This window comes from Alternaria hordeiaustralica (assembly GCF_023758085.1).
Source record: "Alternaria hordeiaustralica strain BMP 2776 chromosome Unknown scaffold_5, whole genome shotgun sequence".
NCBI classification, from domain to species: domain Eukaryota; kingdom Fungi; phylum Ascomycota; class Dothideomycetes; order Pleosporales; family Pleosporaceae; genus Alternaria; species Alternaria hordeiaustralica.
This window is the reverse complement of record NW_026056777.1, coordinates 572018-591702: the sequence shown is the minus strand read 5'-3', so window position 1 is coordinate 591702 and position 19685 is coordinate 572018. Positions and strand designations below refer to the sequence as shown.

At 52.6% G+C, this 19685-nt stretch overlaps 8 protein-coding genes across 8 annotated transcripts; 4 read left to right on the top strand and 4 right to left on the bottom strand.

Annotated features, from left to right (window-relative positions):
• Nucleotides 1-286: 286 nt before the first annotated feature.
• On the bottom strand, nucleotides 287-1886 carry J4E84_003525 (uncharacterized protein; the record flags this gene model as incomplete). Its single annotated transcript, XM_049386137.1, has 4 exons — nucleotides 287-373; nucleotides 436-613; nucleotides 662-1723; nucleotides 1882-1886. The coding sequence occupies 4 exons, from the start codon at nucleotides 1884-1886 to the stop codon at nucleotides 287-289; spliced, it is 1332 nt and encodes a 443-aa protein (XP_049245986.1).
• Nucleotides 1887-3853: 1967 nt separating this feature from the next.
• Nucleotides 3854-5549, bottom strand: J4E84_003524 (uncharacterized protein; the record flags this gene model as incomplete). The annotated part of the gene is made up of 2 exons (XM_049386136.1): nucleotides 3854-5124; nucleotides 5186-5549. The coding sequence occupies 2 exons, from the start codon at nucleotides 5547-5549 to the stop codon at nucleotides 3854-3856; spliced, it is 1635 nt and encodes a 544-aa protein (XP_049245985.1).
• Nucleotides 5550-7564: 2015 nt separating this feature from the next.
• Nucleotides 7565-8793, top strand: J4E84_003523 (uncharacterized protein; the record flags this gene model as incomplete). The annotated part of the gene is given in 2 exon segments (XM_049386135.1): nucleotides 7565-7572; nucleotides 7590-8793. The coding sequence occupies 2 exon segments, from the start codon at nucleotides 7565-7567 to the stop codon at nucleotides 8791-8793; spliced, it is 1212 nt and encodes a 403-aa protein (XP_049245984.1).
• Nucleotides 8794-9192: 399 nt separating this feature from the next.
• J4E84_003522 (uncharacterized protein) lies at nucleotides 9193-10225 on the bottom strand (the record flags this gene model as incomplete). The annotated part of the gene is made up of 2 exons (XM_049386134.1): nucleotides 9193-10011; nucleotides 10073-10225. The coding sequence occupies 2 exons, from the start codon at nucleotides 10223-10225 to the stop codon at nucleotides 9193-9195; spliced, it is 972 nt and encodes a 323-aa protein (XP_049245983.1).
• A 730-nt stretch (nucleotides 10226-10955) lies between these two features.
• On the top strand, nucleotides 10956-12273 carry J4E84_003521 (uncharacterized protein; the record flags this gene model as incomplete). The annotated part of the gene is made up of 2 exons (XM_049386133.1): nucleotides 10956-11337; nucleotides 11405-12273. The coding sequence occupies 2 exons, from the start codon at nucleotides 10956-10958 to the stop codon at nucleotides 12271-12273; spliced, it is 1251 nt and encodes a 416-aa protein (XP_049245982.1).
• A 219-nt stretch (nucleotides 12274-12492) lies between these two features.
• Nucleotides 12493-13771, bottom strand: J4E84_003520 (uncharacterized protein; the record flags this gene model as incomplete). The annotated part of the gene is made up of 2 exons (XM_049386132.1): nucleotides 12493-13589; nucleotides 13639-13771. 2 exons carry the CDS (start codon nucleotides 13769-13771, stop codon nucleotides 12493-12495), a joined length of 1230 nt encoding a protein of 409 aa, XP_049245981.1.
• A 416-nt stretch (nucleotides 13772-14187) lies between these two features.
• J4E84_003519 (uncharacterized protein) lies at nucleotides 14188-16040 on the top strand (the record flags this gene model as incomplete). The annotated part of the gene is made up of 3 exons (XM_049386131.1): nucleotides 14188-15020; nucleotides 15067-15861; nucleotides 15917-16040. The coding sequence occupies 3 exons, from the start codon at nucleotides 14188-14190 to the stop codon at nucleotides 16038-16040; spliced, it is 1752 nt and encodes a 583-aa protein (XP_049245980.1).
• Nucleotides 16041-18808: 2768 nt separating this feature from the next.
• Nucleotides 18809-19445, top strand: J4E84_003518 (uncharacterized protein; the record flags this gene model as incomplete). Its single annotated transcript, XM_049386130.1, has 2 exons — nucleotides 18809-18959; nucleotides 19009-19445. The coding sequence occupies 2 exons, from the start codon at nucleotides 18809-18811 to the stop codon at nucleotides 19443-19445; spliced, it is 588 nt and encodes a 195-aa protein (XP_049245979.1).
• Nucleotides 19446-19685: the final 240 nt, after the last annotated feature.

The window sequence follows — 19685 nt, the reverse complement described above, 5'->3', positions numbered from 1 at the left end:
GCTTGAGGTTGGCAGGAAGCTCGGTCGCTGGAGGCTTACTAAACTTGTTGCGCATCTTTTGCGATTGGATCGCAGTGTCGGCTCAGGTCTTGGTGCAAGTGCGCTTTCGCACAAGATTGCCAAGTAGACGGACTCTGCGCATGACATGGTACGGAATCGATTATTTGGACAGGGGAAGATGGACATGATGATGCCAATTGATGAGTTGACGCGTCGTACGCCTCATACCAGTTCTCGGTTCTCATCTCTTCCCACATCATTCCCCCACCTTACACTTCCCCATGATCTAGTTCTTCCATCGCTGCCTCCTTCTCCTGAATCCCCACTTGCGATCCTCATCTCCACTCCATCCGGGCCGACACTCGCACCCAAGCTAGTTGTTCTAGAGCCTAGAGAGGGGCTATTGTGGAACTTGGGATTGCGTGCAGCGTGCACGAGGTCCTGCATCTTCTTGCCAGGCATGGCGCCATCGCGCACGTACGATGTTAAGCCAAGGATGACGCAGATGATGGCGAATACGTTGGCGAGGGCATAGGGGAGGAACAACCCGAAGGCTTTGTAGTCGTAGCGATTTACGTCAGTAGTCAGTTGGACAGTTGTGTTGGCCATGTTACTGTATTGATCAGCCTACGATCTGATCGAGAAGCGTTCGATTACTTACGTTAATAGCCGGTTATGCATCATGCTGACCGTCAGATTGAAACTTAGTTCTTCGATGAGAACGTCCAGCGTCCGGTTTCTCGCCATCGCTTTGTCCTGTAGCCTCTGATCACTGAGCTTGAAGGCCGTTGACATGTTCTGCCCTTTGTACAACACCTTCTCTTCGTCAAACTCAAAGTATGCATCCAGATCGGCAGAGCCCAGCAGACTAGTACGCTGTATAGGCGAGTCAATGACACCGTACTGAGCTGCTGCTTGCTTGTCCGAAACAATCGTGTCGTTCAGCCATGCTAGCTTGCCTACCAGTTGGTCGCACATAACCCACATGAATGCTGTATACGCATGTTGAGTCATGTTGGAGATCTCATCAGATCCCTCGTCTGGAAACGAGATCGTTTCACCAACCTCGTATTTGCCGGATACGTTCTGCAGCCCATGATACTGCGAGATCTCCAAACTATAGGAGGCGTTGTGTGGTCGACAAATCTGGTACTGGCGCAATTTGACCCGCTCGCCTTGGTCGTTGATAATAGGCCGCAGAAACGTCATCCAAAGCTCGTTCATCGGTTTCGAAGGTACGTGTTGACGAGGATGCGAAACTGCTGTAAGGCCTCCAGTGCTATTATGAGTTGGCACGAAGCTGAAGTACGCATTATCCGTCTCTATGAGTGTACCACCCACTGTTGCCATTTCCTCTTGCAGGAAAGCGTCGATAGCATGCTCTTCCGTCTCATTGGCCTGGCTGCATCTGATTACCGGAGCATAGAAACCGACGGCGTAAGCGGAATTGTTGAACGGCAGATCCAGCGGTAGTATCTCACCAAGGGATGAAGTAGCAGTAGCCAAGAGATTCATAACGGTCCTTGGTCCAGTAAATATCCGGTTCTTGTCATCAAAGTACTGTGTCGTACCGGGCCGACTGGGCGGTGAGTAGGTATATCGATGCGCTTCGCTGGCGTTTGCGATAGATGGATGCGGCATGGCTGCGATGATATTTTCGACGTTGGTGCCCTCGACTATGAACAGAGTTGCAGGCGTGAAGAAAGGCGGAAGCAACAGGCCCCTTGGAATGCATTAGCAAAAGGTCGTTTGCCAGGGTCTACTACTCACCATGCCAGACAAGCCATTACCGATCCTACCTTCAGCCGCTTCCACATCTCCATGTTAAGCAAAGACAGTACTGATGTATCAGCTCCGAAAGCTGAGTTTAATACCTTGAACGTCATATCTTTCTTCATCAAAGTCCTCCAAAGCCACTGAGTATATGCAGTCCAGACACTGGCGCCGAGGCAGATCTGAGCGAGGAAGGCAAACGCAGTACCAAACCTGGTTCAGTTAGTAATTTTTAGGACGTCTATCTCTACCGGAGTGCATTACCTGATCTTCTCCTCTTGCTGGTCGGCCTTCCCCACTATCTGGCTCTTGAGCATCGGATAAAAGACGCAGTGCGCAACACTCATCGCAAGGCCAAAAAGAAGGAAGAGAACCATGAGTAGTGGAGATTTCCATGTGTGAATGCGACGTCCTTTCCAACCAGGAAACGTTCGAGAGTCTTGACGTTCAGCTATCGGTCTGATTGCTGGAGATGGCGGTACTTTCGGTAGCAGGTGCGCATTGGACCGCGTCGAGCGACTATCATCCATGACCTCTCGCGTTTCGATCAAAGCGGTCTTCATCAACTTTGGGGTATTCATAGCAGCAGTGCCTGAGAGCCTCTGCAGTGAAATGAAATACGCTGGGTTAAGTAGTATCCGAGTCCATGAGAGACGAAGCAGATGTCTGCTTCACTGAGCTGCAAGAAAAGCGTCGCACAGAGATCGAAACAACATAAATAGCAGAAGTGGCACCGAAAGGAACGACCCTCGATTGATTCTTAAGCGGCACGTTGGGGGCCGCTTCATTAGGGTAACATCGGTTCAGGCTGATGTATGTTGAGGAAGTGTTAGCAAGGCTGAGCTACATTCTTGCGAGCGGGTATGGCCCTCAGATTAGGCATATAAAACGCGTGCAAGATTGCGAACTACATGTTCGCTACAGGCTGTGCGCAATACCGGGACGAGTGTTACGAGGGCCAAGCCTTATTCTGTGTTGCTTATCAGGGTTAGGTCCTCACGCTGGTATGTATTGAACGCGAGAAGGTAGCATTTCTTTTCTTGGCGGTTTCTTATTACCAGAACCTCATGCATAGCCCTCTGATAATGGTGGACACTGTTTGCTAGGAGGTTGTGACAGTGTGTAGGAGGTGAACGGTGGGGCTAGCTGCGGCAAGGGTTAGCGATTACGCTCAGCCACCACCAAAATACCAAGAGTGAGTAGCCTGGACACTAACTTGGAGCACAAAATATATTGCAAAGAGGCGGAGTATCATGTGATATCAGCTGAGAATTCTGGAGGCCTGGCGGTCGTCCAGTCGTGAAGTTTCTTGAAGCAACGTGAGAGAATGGGAACTGTTGATTAGAAGGAAGGACATCCGAAAAGACGACAATGCCCTGTCTTGACCCCAGAGAGTGTGATAGATACCGATATAACCAGTGTCTTTTCGCAAACGTATCTCGTGTGACAGAGCTTCTCTTGGGGCCGGTGAAGATGGTCTAGCCGGAGCCCAAAAGAGGGGATCCCCATTCATCCCAACAGCGCCGTGCATGCGGATGAGGCATCCGCTCGCATCAGTGCGAAAGTGATGCGAAAGCAATGCGAAAACCTTGCCCGCTTTTGTGGAATTACCAGCGACTCGAATAGACATCGGTTTGGTGCTGATGTGTGCAGGTGGGTCCGCTTCCAGGGCAGGCAGATGTCGGGTAACGTACCCGCAAAGCCATTGGCCAGATCAAGACTGCCGGCCATGCGATAGTAATTCTGTGTACCAAGACTTCTGCAGGTGGACTTTCCCGGAAATGGCGAGGGCATGATCGTACGCCCACCTTATCAAAGGAAAAGGCTAAACGGGTTTGCAGACCACATTAACACGGAAACATGCAAGGTAGGTGGCCTAACGTCGGTGTAGGCTCTAGGATGTTCAAGTTTTTCCTAGTTCGGGAATCGCTGCCTTCCGAATGTTCGTGTCAACTGTCTCATTGCGGCGTCGACCCCCAGTGATGCCCAACGATGCTGCTGCAAGTCGTGTTGTGTGGAATGATACGTATTGTATTTGTTCCCTCCCTTGAGAGATCATCTCTACCGTTAACGTGCTGCGTCAGCTGGTGGAATTTTGCTGTAGACATCCGAGCAAGAGTTTGACAAGCAAACTCCTGTCTACAGGTTTGGCGATGTACCCTGTCATTCCTTTTGCGATGTACGACTCCGCCTGGCCTTTGAGAGCATTTGCTGTCATGGCTACGATCGGAACGTGGAGTCCATTTGCTCTAATCTCTTGGGTAGCGCTGAGCCCGTCTTGAACAGGCATGTTGACGTCCATCAGAATCAGGTCATATTCGTTGATAGAGACCTTGGAGACCGCTTCCTTACCATCCGGTGCCGTGTCCACATTGTTGAACCCCATGCCAGCAAGCATGCGAGTCATGACCTTTCGATTAATGATATTGTCTTCCGCAAGTAGCAAACGTTTGTCAGGAGCGACGATTTTGAGAGTTTCCATCGGGTCGGCCACCACGGGAGATGGGATGCTCAATCCAGCCAGACCCTCTTGTAGAACCTCCAAAGCTTTGAGCTGCTTGCATCTTTTGAGCTTGGCGGTAAACCAGAAAACACTACCTGGACCTTCTGGATTAGGGTGAAAGCCAATGCTTCCACCCATGCGCTCAGCCAGCGACTTGCAGATACTCAAGCCCAATCCTGTACCCTTGTATCTCTTTGTCGTGGAGTTATCGATCTGGGTGAAAGGCGTAAATAGGGTCTGTGATCCACTTGCTGGTACTCCAATGCCTGAGTCTATCACTTCAGTCAGAATCGTGAAGTACTCTTGGTCTTCCTTTTGCAGTCGCGCAACTATTCGTACATAGCCTTGCTCGGTGAACTTTGTCGCATTAGATAGGAGATTCTGTACAACCTGTCGATAACGTAGAGAGTCTCCTTCAGCGGAACTAGGTAGGTTGTCGTCCATATCGATCTCGAGCTTGACTTCGGGTCTCTGGCACGTCTGATGTGCCCTAAAGACAGATTGAATGATATCCTTCACGCTTATAATGTCGTTACTGATAGAAAAGCTACCCGAAGCGAGCTTGCTAAAATCGAGAAAGTCGTCAATTAGCTGAAGAAGCACGTCTCCGGACTCTTTGATGATATTCGCCAGCTCTTGCTGGTTGTTGTCCAGCTTGGTGTCCAGTAGTAGCGTCAAAGCGGACAACATGCCGTGCATAGGCGTGCGGATCTCGTGGCTCATGTTGGCTAAGAACTCCGATTTGAGTTTCGATGCTTCCTCATAGGCGGCGATAAGACTTTTCTCGGCTTTCCGTCTTTCCGTCAAATCTCTAGTGATCTTAGAGAAGCCGAGGAGGATGTCGTCCTCTGAATCAAGGTGAACGAAGTCAGTGTATGTCTCATATGTAGTGCGTGAGGAGATACTTACTATACACCGGCGTGATGACAACGTTCGCCCAAAACCTGGATCCATCCTTGCGAAAACGCCAGCCTTCGTCTTCACATCTTCCGTCGCGGAGGGCATCTCGTAATTCCCTAAATGGCTTATCATTCTCGCGGTCTTCTTGCGAATAAAAGGCCGAGAAGTGCTTGCCGATGATCTCGGCTGGAGTGTATCCCTTGAAACCCTGGGCTCCTGCATTCCACGTGGCCACATGCCCTGTCGGGTCAAGCATAAAGATCGCGTAATCCTTGATGGTTGCTACCAGCAATTGGAATGTTTCATTCTGATAAGAGCGTTCCCTGAACTCAAGCTGTCGCTGATGTTCTTCGGTGATGTCGAGGAATTCCATCTGGATGCAGCGCAATATCCCGTGGCGCAGAATTGGGACTGCTCTCAGGTGCCAGGCGATTCCCGTATCTGTTACAGCTCTCGATTGCTGGAGGTTGCCAGTTCGACATGCAGCGCTTACTAGCGCATGGGCTGGAGCAAAAGCAGGAACAGTGGAGGATATGCCGAAAATGTCATCGGCATGTCGGCCTACAAGATCAACGCGATCTCTTGCGTTTGAGGCAGTCACATAACTGATAGATGTCAGCAAATAGCAGGAGTTAGACGATCCTATTCACAGGCTGTACTAACGAATCGGAGACATGGCGCACACAGAGCAACGCGTCTAAGATCACAGTCGGCGCGGGTGTGAACCTGATCAGGTCGTATGCAAGGCTGTTGGGATCGTAATCGTCGTCCGCTCTTGAGGTCGGCGTCGGGAGATCATCAAGCACGAGTTGCGACAGCGATGTTGGCAGCGACCCCATGGGCGCGGACATAACTCCGAGAGGACCGAGCTAGCCTCCACTAGGCTAGCAGTGGACACTTGTGGTGTGTTGAAAAGGAATCGTACGAGTTTTGCATCAGAGTGTTAACAGCCGGGGTAAGACCAAGCTTCTGTGATCACAAATTGATCAGGTTGCTCCTGCCGTGAGATTCCTGTCACTTCCGCGGCAACGGCAGGTAATTCTAGAATGAGCGATGCCGTGACGTCACATTCAGCCCCTCGTTTGAGAGCTACTAATCCGTTTATCACGACTCTGGAAACACTGGCGATACGCAAACAAGGCTTATCTCACGTCGCGGGATGCTACACTGAGGTCTTCGCCTAGGACACACATCCACGCCAGTTTTTCGCATCTAGCAAGCCCCACTTTTCCAAAGTCATTGTACTTCTTACCCTACACTGGATCGTCCCGCCGATGTTCAAACAACAGTCGTTTACACTATTACAAGAGATAACTGATTTGTCTGGCATGAAAATGGTTTAGAAAAGGCTCGTTCGCGCATACTTGTTACAGTGGTGCCTCTGTGGCGTTTAGGACCCTCGGATGCCGGCCTACCAGTCCGGCAGACTGTCCCAAAATATCAAGTACGTCAAAAGAATAACACGACCGAAATGAGCACCAGGTGTTTGGGTGTGTATTTCTTATGAGTGCAACGATCATTGTCCAAGTATGCGAGAGGTTTCCAGGAATACCAAACTGCACACTTGTGGCGAGTACCTTGGCACGATGTGTGCTACAACGTCTCGCAGCTTCACAAGTGGCTTTAGAGGTACTTCCAATACACTAGAAGATTGAAACTTTATGGAGCAGGAACATGTTCCCTAAAAGCTGTTCACGTACAACCTATGAGAACATGGATCGTCTCTCGCCTTGTGATGATCAGCCTGTCCATGATCACGACGACATCTACGCTTTCGCCTATTGACCGCCATCTCAGACTGCCATTAGAGCTGATCAAAAGCGTTACACTGGGGTGGAGCATTCGAGTGACAGGCTCATTGCTGTCATGACCACCAGTTCGACGCCTTCACCGAGCGGGTTCTACAACTATATATACGCAACCAGTCTCCAGTCTTACCTCTACCAATCAGAACCCCCAACAACGGTAGATCCATGAAGAGCGTCTACATCTGAGCTTCCCACAACATCATAATGGACAAGCGCGACCGTTCGCAATCGCCGGCGCAGGCACGTAAGCGACATGCTTCGACAGTCTCGACAACAAACTCCACGAGCTCGCAAGACACAACATCAGAAAAGACTATCGAGAACTCAAAGTCTCTCACTCCACCATCGGGCTTAGATGCAGACTCGTCAGAGTTGTCTTCTGCGGTTTCAGTCTCTTCCTCGCAGCATACTGGCGATGCTAAAACCCAACCCTCACCTGGCCATCATCCAGCAACAAACACGGCACATATTTCTCCTTCAAAGATGAATCCGATGAGCACTCCCCCAGAAGTCTCCACTTATGCCGGTATGGTCACGCTAGGTCCTCCAACCCCAGAAACACTTCGTGAACCATCCCATGATGGTACAGTGGCGCATACACCCAGTATACTACATGCTACCGCCGAATCTTTCCCCATCTTCACAACAGGCGATATCTTCATCAAGACGGAACTGGTCACTCCGCCGAGACAATGGCAACTCCACAGCAGCATTCTTACGCGGTTTTCCTCATGGTTTTCAAGGTCACTTTCCAGCATCATGATGCCCACAATAGGGCCGGCGTGGGCCTCATACACTATTGAAGAAATCGATGGTAAGGTCGTTCTGGTACAACAGCAAACCACCGAAGAAAAGCCCGTCATTTCAAATACCGGAAGTCATCATGATGCCGACGTGGCAATCAAGACCGAGCACGAGGATTCAGACTCAAGCAGTCCCTTCTCTATTACCCCAGACCACACTGCCATCATCGGGATCTACAACGATCTCTTCAGCGCATTCTATAACGTCTCCATAAACATCCCGACTACAAATATCGCCGCCTCTCTCACTCACTCCGAACAACTCACCAAGCTCGCCGGAGACCTGGGCTGCTTGGACAACCTTCCCAACCTAAGATCACAGATCAATGCCACACTTCTACAGCACCGACATGCGCTTCTGCGTGCAATCAAAAACGATCCCGCACGCTGGCTTATACTCTCGCTCTCTCTGCACAACGAATCCATCTACACAGAAGCACTGATACACATGTCTGGCGCCCACCCCAGCTGGCCATGGCCGACGCCGTGCTCCTCTCTTCCAGAAGAAATCGTCCGCCTCATCACGGCTAAGAGCCTCGAGCAAAACAAACGCTGCACAGAAATAGAGCGCGATCTGCTCTTACTCACTATACACGTCGGCCGCGGCGCGAGCAGCCACCCAGTGTCTCTTCTTGTCAACTCTGAATTCGACACTTGGTTCATTGTATCGACATTCCGGTCCATCATTGCTCAAGAGTTCACCAACTTACACGACGATCCCAAGGGGTCTCTCCGGCGCGCCACCATTTATCGGAAGATATGGAAGGGGGAGGGCTACATGCCGTACGAGGATATGCGACGCATGCTCGAACAGGTCATGCCCTCCGCAGTTGCCAGTCTAAGTGAGGATCTAGCGATCTTGAAGAGGGAAGCGAGTGCGTATGTGGAGGATCTTGCAAAGAACGAGTCTTTGCTTGATGTAGAGAGGCAGAAGGTGGGGTGGCTGACTTGTGTAAAGGTGGGGAAGGGGGATATTCCTTGGAGAGCTGGGGAACAAAAAAACTGAACAGGTGCGCTGCTGTCTACATCAGTATCAAACCGAAAGTTTGCAAGATCTCAATGCGATGTAGACTTCTGGGTCATTTACTTGGACTAAGGGTAGGTGTTCCATTCGCTCCTTGGGTGAGGTGGAAGGGTCCTGATTAAAGGGCTAGTGTCAATATTCTGGTTCATGGGAGCGCCCCTGGGCCGTTGAAGATGCAGTCGAAGGTACCGTTATTGCGGAATCGCGGCATGATACGCACGGCACACTTCAGAGCTTGGAGGATGCTCATTGTTCTTACTGCACATCCTATCCATGTGTGTACACTCATGTCCAGAAGCATCCAAGTCACATAGATTCATGTCCATAAAGCGTCAACGGGGGTATCATTTTTAGGCCAATAGAGAAATCATCAACAACACATCATCTGCGCGACGTTCCTCCGAACCCAGTGCTCTCATGCCTGGTGCTGGAGAAACTATCACCAGACGAACTCCTTGAGCTACCCTCTCCGCCGTTGTTCCAGCGACTGCCACTACCGTTTCCAGCGCCCCAGCCGCCCGTCTGGTTGTTCCGGTTGCCTCTGTTGCCAAACTGGCCCGCAGCCCATCCAGCAGCAGCACCACCTGCCGCACCCGACCAGAAGCCAGGCCTCCAGCCTTGTGCCGGTTGTGTCGCGCCGTAGCCAGATTTGGGGTTGCTGGGGTTATTTGGGTAGTATGGTGGAGGCGGGTCATCGTTGTCGTCGTTGTAGCCTCCTCCCCATCCACCGCCGCCGCCGCCACCTCCCCAGCCAGGTCTGTTGCCTCCTGCTGCGCCGCCATCCGGACCTTGTGCGCGGTTCCTCAGCGCAGAGTATATCATCCACAACACAACACCACCGAAGAGCATCCAGAATAGCCCGCCTGCAATCCTCTCGCCCATGGTTTTCGGCCCGTCACGTCGGTCGTCATCGTCGTCGTCGCCCTGCCATCTTCCTCTTCCCTTGCCGTACTTCTCTTGGCCTTTCTCCGTGAGGACAAGACGGTACTCTACTCCGCAGCTTCCTTTCAAGATGTATGGGTCTTCGGGGTAATCGTAGCCTTCGCAGATGACGTCTGTGGAGCCGAGTTTGAATTCTTCGGGGAGCGAGGCGGTGCAGGTCCATTGTATGGAGTCTTCGTCGTAGTCAGAGCCGCTGTTCTTGCAGCGCATTATCTCGGGTTCGTAAAGGCCGCGTGCGGAACCGCCGATGCATTTCAGCTATCATGTGTTAGTAGGCTGCATGGAGGGGTACGTGGAAAGGCGTGGAATGAGCGCGTACCTGAGGGATAGGGTCGACGCGTCGCGCGGAAGTCTGCTGTCCTTTGCGCAGCGTGAGACTTTCGATCTTAGCCAGCTTGACTTTGTCCGAGCGGAGGGCTTCTGCGCCACTCGCTGCCAGCAGCGCAGGGTAGAGGAAGCTGAGGAGATGCATGTTGTCGCAAGGTCGTGGATCAGGAGAGTGTTGGATAGGGATGGTTAAGACAGCTCATGTACCCCCCGCGTGGCAAAAGCATGTGAAAGGACACGGTGGAGATGCCTTGTGCTTTGGGGCTGTGAATCTAGAAGCTGGCGGCGCCAGTGAATGCCGATGACGCACCGCCGAGGCCTTTACAGGGATGCATACACGCTAGGGCTGCTTCTGCACTAGCTCGCTTTACTCACATGCCATCGCGAGCATCACGCGTGGACGAACCTCGAACGAGCCTCCATCACAACAATCATGAAACAGCGAATAACTTATGTGGTGACGAATCCAGAGGATTTCACTCCGGACCAACTTGATGTCGGCGAAGACAAATCTGGTCCATACTTTGCTTTAGACAATGTCTACGCTGCGAAGGAACACCGTATCACACTCGGCCTGAATGAGCTACCTGAAGAAGTATGTACTGCTGCCACTCTCAAGTCCGCCAAAAGATCGAAATCATCCTAACGGCACGTAGATAAGTAAAGTCTTTCAACAATGGCACGAGCTACATCTACGTTGGACATCTCCAAGGCCTTACGCATCTACTCCGCCCTTCACATCACGAGCCTCACCTGGTCTACATGTCTTCTTCACGCCTCTATCAGATACGCCTGACGATGCACTATGCTCTAGCGTCCACTCCCTCATCTCTTCAGACCTGAAGTGCTCGTCAACATCATCCAGCTCCACAAAGATGCCAGTCCTCTCAGAACGCTTCTCAATGTCGGCGACCTCGCAGTATTACAGCTACTTGGACGACATCGACAGAGTTAGGAGTTTCTTCCAGCAGAAGTTCTGCAAAAACGATGGAAATAGCTATTGTTTGGATGCGATTGATGGCTTTGCTCAATCAGATTATTTCGATGTGGACTACGATACTATCTCGAGAAGCGTTGTTCTGACCGCCGAATCATCCAATGCAGGATCCACCAACGAAGGCTGGACTGAGACAATCAGGCTGCCAAGTAAAGAAGCGACTGTAGAGATTGGGGTATTGAGTTTGGAGGGAAATGCCGATCCCGAAGATGTGCAGTTTGGAGGTTTCTTGACAGTGCTAGGGCAAGACGATAAACCGAGTACGTATATTACACCTACTACACTGTCTTTACGTCATCACGACAGTAAGAAACTAACGACACACAGAGCCCACGCGCTTCCAAACCCCAACCCGACACTACCCTCTCCTCCAAGCCTCCAAGAACCCAACCGCCCCACCCAAACTCCACCCCCTAACCTACAGCACCTCCTTCAAACAACCAACCGGCCTCCACCCAACCCTCACCCTAACCTTCCCAGCACACCACCTCACCCCACCCGACCGCTCCTGCAAATTACACACCCACCTAACCCTCCCCTCCTACCTCTTCATCGACAAGTACCAATTCTCCGACGCCCTGTTCCTCGCAGACAAGAACCTAAAGCGCCTCCGCAGTCTAGCCGGCGCCACCGATCTCGAAGCCCCAGACTGGGTTGTGCCAGCTTGGGGCTCCGCAGCACTCTTTGAACTCGCCACACCTAAACCGGAGAAGATTGAATATCCCAAGGTCAGTCTGGGGGATGGGGAGGAGAGCGTGTGGGAGGACTTGCCGACGCATCGTGAGGTGCCGGAGGGGGATTGGAATGTCAGCATACCGTTGCATCTGCGGTATATGCCTGCTCAGGCGGCGTCTCATGCTAGGCTACCTGTCCCTTGGCCTGTTGTGTTCTGGGCTTGCCGTGCGGATTCGGGCGCACAGCATACTACCAATCCGTTTGATCGCTTGCATTTGGGGTATGAGGGCTTGTTTGGACCCAAGACTAGGTTCATGCATGTCGAGCCAAAGGCGTGGAATCAGACAGACTCGGGTGGACTGGTGGAGTGGATCAATGTGCCGGTGCTTGACACGAGGATGGCTGGGTGGGTTGAGGGAGGGACGGTTGGTGTGGTCTTGTTCGCGTTTGTGGGGCTGTGCTGGATGTTATTTAGGAACATTGGGAAGGGGGATGTTGAGGATGAGAAGAAGAAGCAGTAGATAGGTCACTAGTAACATGGGGTATTGGTGGGGGTTGAAAGTATTAGATGTTATTACTTTTCGCTGTCAACTCAGCGATTTCGTTTGGGTATCGTTCAATCAAGTGCTTTGTCCGCCACATGCTTCCACGCTACTTTTCTTCCACATCTCATACCGCTGCTATCCAATCGCGCAATGCAATATCTCACAAACCATGCTTCATATCTCCGTTTCCAAAGTTCAGACTATCGTAATCGGCGCGTTGACAGGCATGCTCGACATGATGGGTAACGGTGTTCCAGGGAAGATAGGATGCAGCGCATAGACAGGTCCTGAACTGTCCTCGCCGTCGAATAGCATAAGGTTCTGGATGGGCTGTTCACGTTGTCCCAGCACGTTGATGACATCTTGGGCCAGCTGACCGCCCAGGAAAGCCGTGACGGGTGCCAGTTCGCTACCCAGGTTCTGAAGGAAGCTGCGGAGGACTTCGGCTTTGAGAGACTCTGCAGGAAGAAGCAGTTCCTTGTGCTTCTGGTTCGCAATGGTGGTGAAGAGCTGAAGATCTGTTGGTGTATGCGAAGGGTAGATGCCGTAGCCCATGCGCTGGTACTCCCACAATGCGCGTACACAGGTGAGTAAGGGATGGACTCTCTTCAGCCTCCTGGCGTTGTTTGCAATATCCGCAGGGAGTGGACTGTCCTTGACCAGCATCAACGGGCTGTAGAGCTCCTGCTTGTTGACCAGCTCGACCACCTTTCCGTTCTCCTTCTTGACCTGGACGCTCTTGATGCTCCTCGTTGTGCTCTCAGCGCCGACCTGCGTGTCGCGATTGCTCTTCTCGCGCTCGATAACGAAGTTGTGCTCGACCAGGTCGGCGAAGATGTAGCCGTACATGCCGTGCGATGCGCCGGCGTAGAAGGGTTTCCGTGCTATGCGCGCACCGGCATTGAGGGCGGAGGTGGAGAGGAAGTCCATGTCGGTGCATATGATGATGTCGTAGGCGGCGTAGAAGTTGGGATCTTGCTCGTTGCGGATGTCGGTGGTGAGGGTCTTGACGGTGACGCGCGGGTTGAGCTTCTGCACCTGGGGCAATGCTGCCTCTGCGCGGTTCTTGCCTACATCGGCGTCGCTGATCAAGAATTGCGCGCCCAGATCATCTTCGGTCACGACTTCGTGGTCTGCGAGGGTGATGGAGCCTATGCCGGCGAGGACAAGGTTCTTGGCGACCTCGTTGGCGAGGGCTTTGATGGAGACGAGCAGGATGTTGGCGGTGCGGATCTTCTCTTGCGCCGCGACGCCCCATAGGCGGATTTGGCGGTCGTAGAGGGCGATTTCATCTGAGCGCGGAAGTTAGCACTGCTGCAACTGCCATTGCGTCGCGCTTACCTGCGGATATCTTGTCGGCCTCAGCGATGGCGGCGACTGTCTCGCCAGCTGCGTCCTCGGCAGGCAATGCAGCAGGCAACGCGCCATTGGTCACCGGCGGAGGTACCGGGGACGGCTCGGTGAGATCAGCCATGGTGTTTGTGTCGCGCGGGTGTGTATCTGAGGGTGAAGATACGCGTATGCGAGACGTGAACTGCGCGATCACTCAGGACAGTCAAGTTGTTGGTGGATCCAACAAGACGCTGGCTGCGTATGGGCTAATTCAAGCTGGACGGGCGTCTTGCAGATGGCCGAGTAAAGGCAGCTAGCGGTGACGGCATTACCTCGCACCCTCGTAGCCTGCCTGTGCGGCTCTGCGGTGGCCCGTGCGCACCCCGCGTGCCAACCACACGGGACCGACTAGACGATGCGTTGCTTGTTCGTCGCCTCAGCCTCGACAAGTGCCGTCTCCTACCCTCCCACCGTAAACTACTAGTCTCTCCTCTGCGTGTGAGCCTAACTACTCGCCATACCTCGTCTCCTCAATGGGAGCGAGCGCCGACGTCACCCATGCCCAGACCACCCTCCTCTCCGTCCCCACCGCCTGCGCCCTTCCCACTGGCCTTCACGACGGGCAGCTTTGACTTTCCCCATGCCTCGACCTCGCCGCCGACCGTCTCTCGCTCTGCCTCTACCAGCGCGTCCAGAAATGCGCTGCGCTCCCTAGCCGAGCCCACGCCCGCCGCTTACGATGCGACGTCATCCCCCAGAGACCCTGCCCGCCGCGTGCGCACTCGCACGTCAACCAGAAGAGGCCCGCTGCACCGCCTATTTGGTCCCCCACGTGACAGCGACGCTGCGGACAATCTGGCCCGAAGGCCGCCCACTGCAAACCCCAACCGACCTCGCGCCGTACCGAGCGAAAGCTACCTCCGCCGCTCTCAGGCCCGCACGAGGGAACAGCGCCTGGCCGACATGGACGCCACCAACGATGTTCTTGACTCACTGAGTGACCTACCGACAAGCAATCCCTTTACTATCTCGAATACACAGCCCCGCTCTCGTAGCCCCATCGTGCAACTCAACAGCGAGCGCCGACATAAGCGGAGGAAGCTGGAACATGACAGTAGCGCTGCTACGGAGTACATGTGCTTCAAGTACGGCCACAGGGGTCAGGTAGTGCCTGGGCGTCTGCGCATGGAGATCATAAGCTGTGACGGCGGTGAGCATCGCAGAGACAACCCACCTGGGCTATACAGGGTTCAGAATGTCTTGAGGAACGACAAAAGTGTATACTGTAGCGAGAGCTCCCAGTGCAATCTTCTCTTGAAACACATCGGAGAAGCCCCTTTCGCCTTGGAGAAGATCGTCATTCGAGCACCGGACCGTGGATTTACGGCTCCGTATGTGTCTCCGCTTCGTCTTTGATCATTGCTAACCTAACACCAGCGTTCAAGAAGGTCTTGTATTCGTATCCATGTCTGCAGATGAACTCCTATCCGGCACCTCAGCCTACAACCTCCGCTACGACACTCCATCGCCACTGATGTCTCCGACACCTAGTTCTCCAAACGAGGCCAACGAACACATGTCGTTGCGAGAGGCTCTTGAAGATCCTTCGGTGTGGCAATACTCAAATCAGGGCCCTCGCGAGGACATGGAGGAGCGCATCGAGAATCTTCGTCTCCGCAGTGAAAGGCTGAATGCCGAATCTGCGAACTGGATATCGTCTTTGCGCTCCGACTCTGAGCGTCGGCGGATAATGCGCCAGATGGTAGAACACGAAGACGAAGCAGAGGGAGACAATTGTGATCACGCAGCGGATGACTCTTACAGCGGTCCCGCTGGCATTTCTGCACCTACCCCACCGCCTTTTACAGTTACTACTGCTGCCAGCGAGGATGAAGACTCGGAATCCAACGAAGAAGTACCCAGTGCTGCCATCATGGCCGACCGCCTTCGAAGAGAAAGCCGTTGGCGTCCAGACAGCGACGACGATGACGATGAAGTCATTCCCCGCCTGGGTCCGCTGCGTCGCGCGCCGGCTCTCGACTACAGCACATACAGCGAATGGCGGGAGCGGAGAGAGCGCTATCTTGAGCCCATCCGAGCGTCTCGTGTAGCTGCGCCCAGCCGCATCGAACCTTCCGAACGAACCCATGACGAGCCACTCATACCCCCACATGCGCGCTTCTTCATTGCGAAGAACAAGAACAAGATCACAATCAAATTTCATCCTGCAATGTAAGTTTGGTCTGGTCACCCTAGGGGGCCATCGGTTTACTAACGCATTCTCCAGTTCGGGAAGACACGTCCTACTTAAGTTCTGGAGCCCGAAACACGATGGCAACATCGACATTGAGAGTGTCCAGTTCTACGGGTACTCCGGACCCCGCTACTTTCCGGCCGTGCAAGCTAGGTAGAGGGTACGTGCTGTTGTAAGGTTTTACATCACATCTGTCCTTTGGAGGATCATGTTGGTATAGGTTAGAAAAAAGACAGGCATGTCTCTCACAGTGTCTGTTTGGAACGTGCCCTAGTAGTAGTGTGTGCAGTCTTTGAGTGGCAATGATACCCGGATATGATACACAAATATGTGACGATTGGTATGGAGCATTGGGGGCTGTGTGGGAGTACTGGTCGTAGATGCAACACATTCTTTCATCATTTGACTGCCACTATTAATGAAAGACTATCAGTTGAGAGACGTGCCTGGGCCTGTGATGAGTGAGCAGATGTAGTTACCCCTACAGACTAAGCAAGAAGGAGCGGCCGGGGATAACCACAGTGCTGATCTGCTATTCCCGTTCGAGATCAGACCACCTGGACGCTGTTGCACTCACCTGAATCTCAAGCAACATCCACAACCACCTACCACGATAGCCACGTCTCAGCAACTTCCTGCAAAGTGAACGACTATCATCACGAGGCATGAGCGCTTACCCGCGCTGTATTGTGCTACAAAATGTCCAAGGATCCAATTCATATCGATGCGCAGGTGAACCTGCTCCCTTTTGGAGGAAATATGCAACGGAGACCGAGTAGTCGCACATAATACACGTAAGCAACGCATATCTACAGCTATTTGATCGGAATCACGCTAATGCGCACAGGTAGAGATAGAATTACAAGTAACCATATGCAAAAGGTATCTTCCGTGGTTGATGGACACACATGAACGCCTCGACGAACCCTGGCAAACCACCGTTATCGACTTACCAACCCACCAACATACACACCCAAAGTCCCTCACAAAAAGGCTTCAAATTCGAGCGCGAGCCCACAAGAACACATTAACGCCTCCGCAGAAACTGTATCGATGGCATCCATGTGCCCGGTTCTGGTCAGCTTCGGCAATTATATTCAGTAAACGTCGTCGCCGACACTTCCTTCCGTCTTCATTTCTACGAAATTACTTAGCCTTCGTTCCCGACCGGTACTCCGACAAGCGGGTTGCTGTCAATCCAAGTTACCTCGACATCATATCGCCTGCACACTCTTCTGGGTTACTGGAACACATTCCAAATGGACGACTGCAAGCTCCTAGAAAGCGCCCACTGTTCGTCGTTTAGCAGCGTTCGACTATCCCGTACGTGGCGAAGGCTGCTGAGATCAGCACAGCAACGGGCTCAGAGCCTCGACTTTCCGTCTTAACGCTATTGAAGGCGGCAACGGCAACAGCGAACCTACACACGGCTCTGACGGCATTGTCTAACCTTGCGCTATGTTTTACCCGCAGTGGCTATTATAGAGCCGCCCTACTGGTTTGCCATGTCGCCGGTCATGCCAGTTAGAACAACGGTATGTTCCTGCCACGCCTCTAGCGTATGCAGCTAATGACGGCCTAGAAACCGTGGTAGCGCGGGTTGCCAAGACGACGTGGTAAAGCTATGCGCACTGGGAACTTCGCCTCCGAGGAAAAGAACGTAATGTTTGCCAGTTTTGGCAGTCAACAGAAGTATAGTATAGCCAAAGCTGCCGATGGTACACTATCTGCTGTTGATGAAACTCATGAACAAAACATGGGCATCATAATCACTGATAGACTGCTCAGTCTTCCGTTCGAGCCGACACGATCCGTTGCCCTCAAGCTTCAAGCAACGGACGATGTATCACGCTTGTTGTACAAGACGCTTTCTCGGCAAGATGCTAGTCGACAGCCTATCACGAGTGGGTTCAGCCATTCTTGGCCTGCGTAGCTTTACCAAGATGATACCAGGCAGATCCTACTTCAGGATGCTCCATGCATTGACAGCCAAACAATTCGATGGCCACTCCGGTCTTTCCGTTGGAGCACTATCAACAAATTCTAATTCTAATGCTAGGTTACGCATTGATGCTTCGATGTCAATGAGATACCAGACTCGATGTTGGGAGGCTCTGCGTTCCTGAACAAGCCATTTGACAGCGAGGTTCAGACACCCAGTTTTCTAAAGCTTGGTACAAGCCATGACATACTGACTTCAAAAGCATAAGTTTTTACATGTTTGCATCATACAGGAGTAACAGCTACCAGAAAGAAGTTCGCCGCCGACTGACGATGTTTGCCGTACAGCCGGACTAACAACGTTTCATGCAGCCTAAGCCTACGTTCTCCAGTTTTTCCTCCGCAAAGTCGGCGCGTTCTGGAGCAAACGACAAGCTTTCCGGATGATCGGCCGTGATCGCTCGGTTGCTCGGGTGGATCCACATTCGCCGTGCCAAGCACCAATGACGTCGGCCTGCGCTGTCTCAATGTCCATCGCGTGGCTCCGCGAAACCTTCATATGCTTCGATCGCTTGGCGGCATCCAGACACACTGTGCCTGGCCTCCAGGTTCGACCAGAACGACATGCAAATGATAAGTGTGATGTCACTTCGCATTCGGCCCTTTCCATCGGGGCGCTATCACAACGTCTAGCAAACAGCAAAGCCAATGCCAGAGGTCGACGGTGCATGCCATCTCATCAAGTGCATGAGCGAACTCGGGTACGACGGCTCTGGTAATACCATGGTACCTGATTCCTCTGCAGAAGCCAGGGCGGAGACTGTCCGATGGGCGATGGAAGCAGGAGCACATTTGGTATAAGAGTCGCCATGCTCGACATGTTGAAAGCCCATCATCACAACAATCAACCTTCTCATCATCTCCACTCGATTCAAAACCACTACACTCACTCTCAACAAGTCGAACTTCGATCAATCAATCAATATGCTCTTCTCAAAGCTCACCATCATCTCCGCCCTTGCGGCCTTCGCTGCTGCCCAGGACACTGACTTCGACTTCGACAACATCCCCGCGGAGTGCACTGATGTCTGCGCACAAGTCGGCTCCATCACCAACGGTTGCAAGAACGACAGCAGTAAGTACAACACTTAACAACGAACAACAAGGATCTAACAAACCTACAGATGACGACTCATCCGCCGTCCTCCAGTGCATCTGCACAGCCAACAACGCAAACCAGTTGATCCCACAGTGCGAGGCCTGCGTCAGGCAGTACAACGGCAACGACAACGACGACGGCAGCGACCAGTACCGTCTCCTCACCGACTGCGCATACCAGACCACCACCGTAGTTGGAGGAGGCGCTGGCGCAGTCCAAACAACAGCCGTCGACACCAACACTGTCACTGACACCAACACCGTCTCTGTCACCTCCGTCATCCAGACCACTTCCGTAGCCGTCATTGTCACCACCGGTAGCGACGGCCTCGTTGCCACCACCACCGAGACAGATACCAACACCAACACTGTCCCTGCCGAGACTAGCAACCCTGCTGCTATGAAGACTGCCGGTGCCGCCATGGGTATTGGTGCTCTTGGACTCGCTCTTGGTATGTTGTAAACCGACATTATGGTTTACGGGTAGATGGATATTTATGTAGTTAATGACTGGAAGAGGAGTTTGGAAGCTCATCATCACCCTTGGAGCTTGGGAAAAGTCCAACAATCGGGCATGTAATGACTGTATATATAATGCAATATGTCTTGCAAACATCATCTATCGCATAAGAAGCCGGACGTGATATTGAATATAACGGTGACATGAGATGACTTTCAGAATGGTTCATCAGGTATGGTTCAC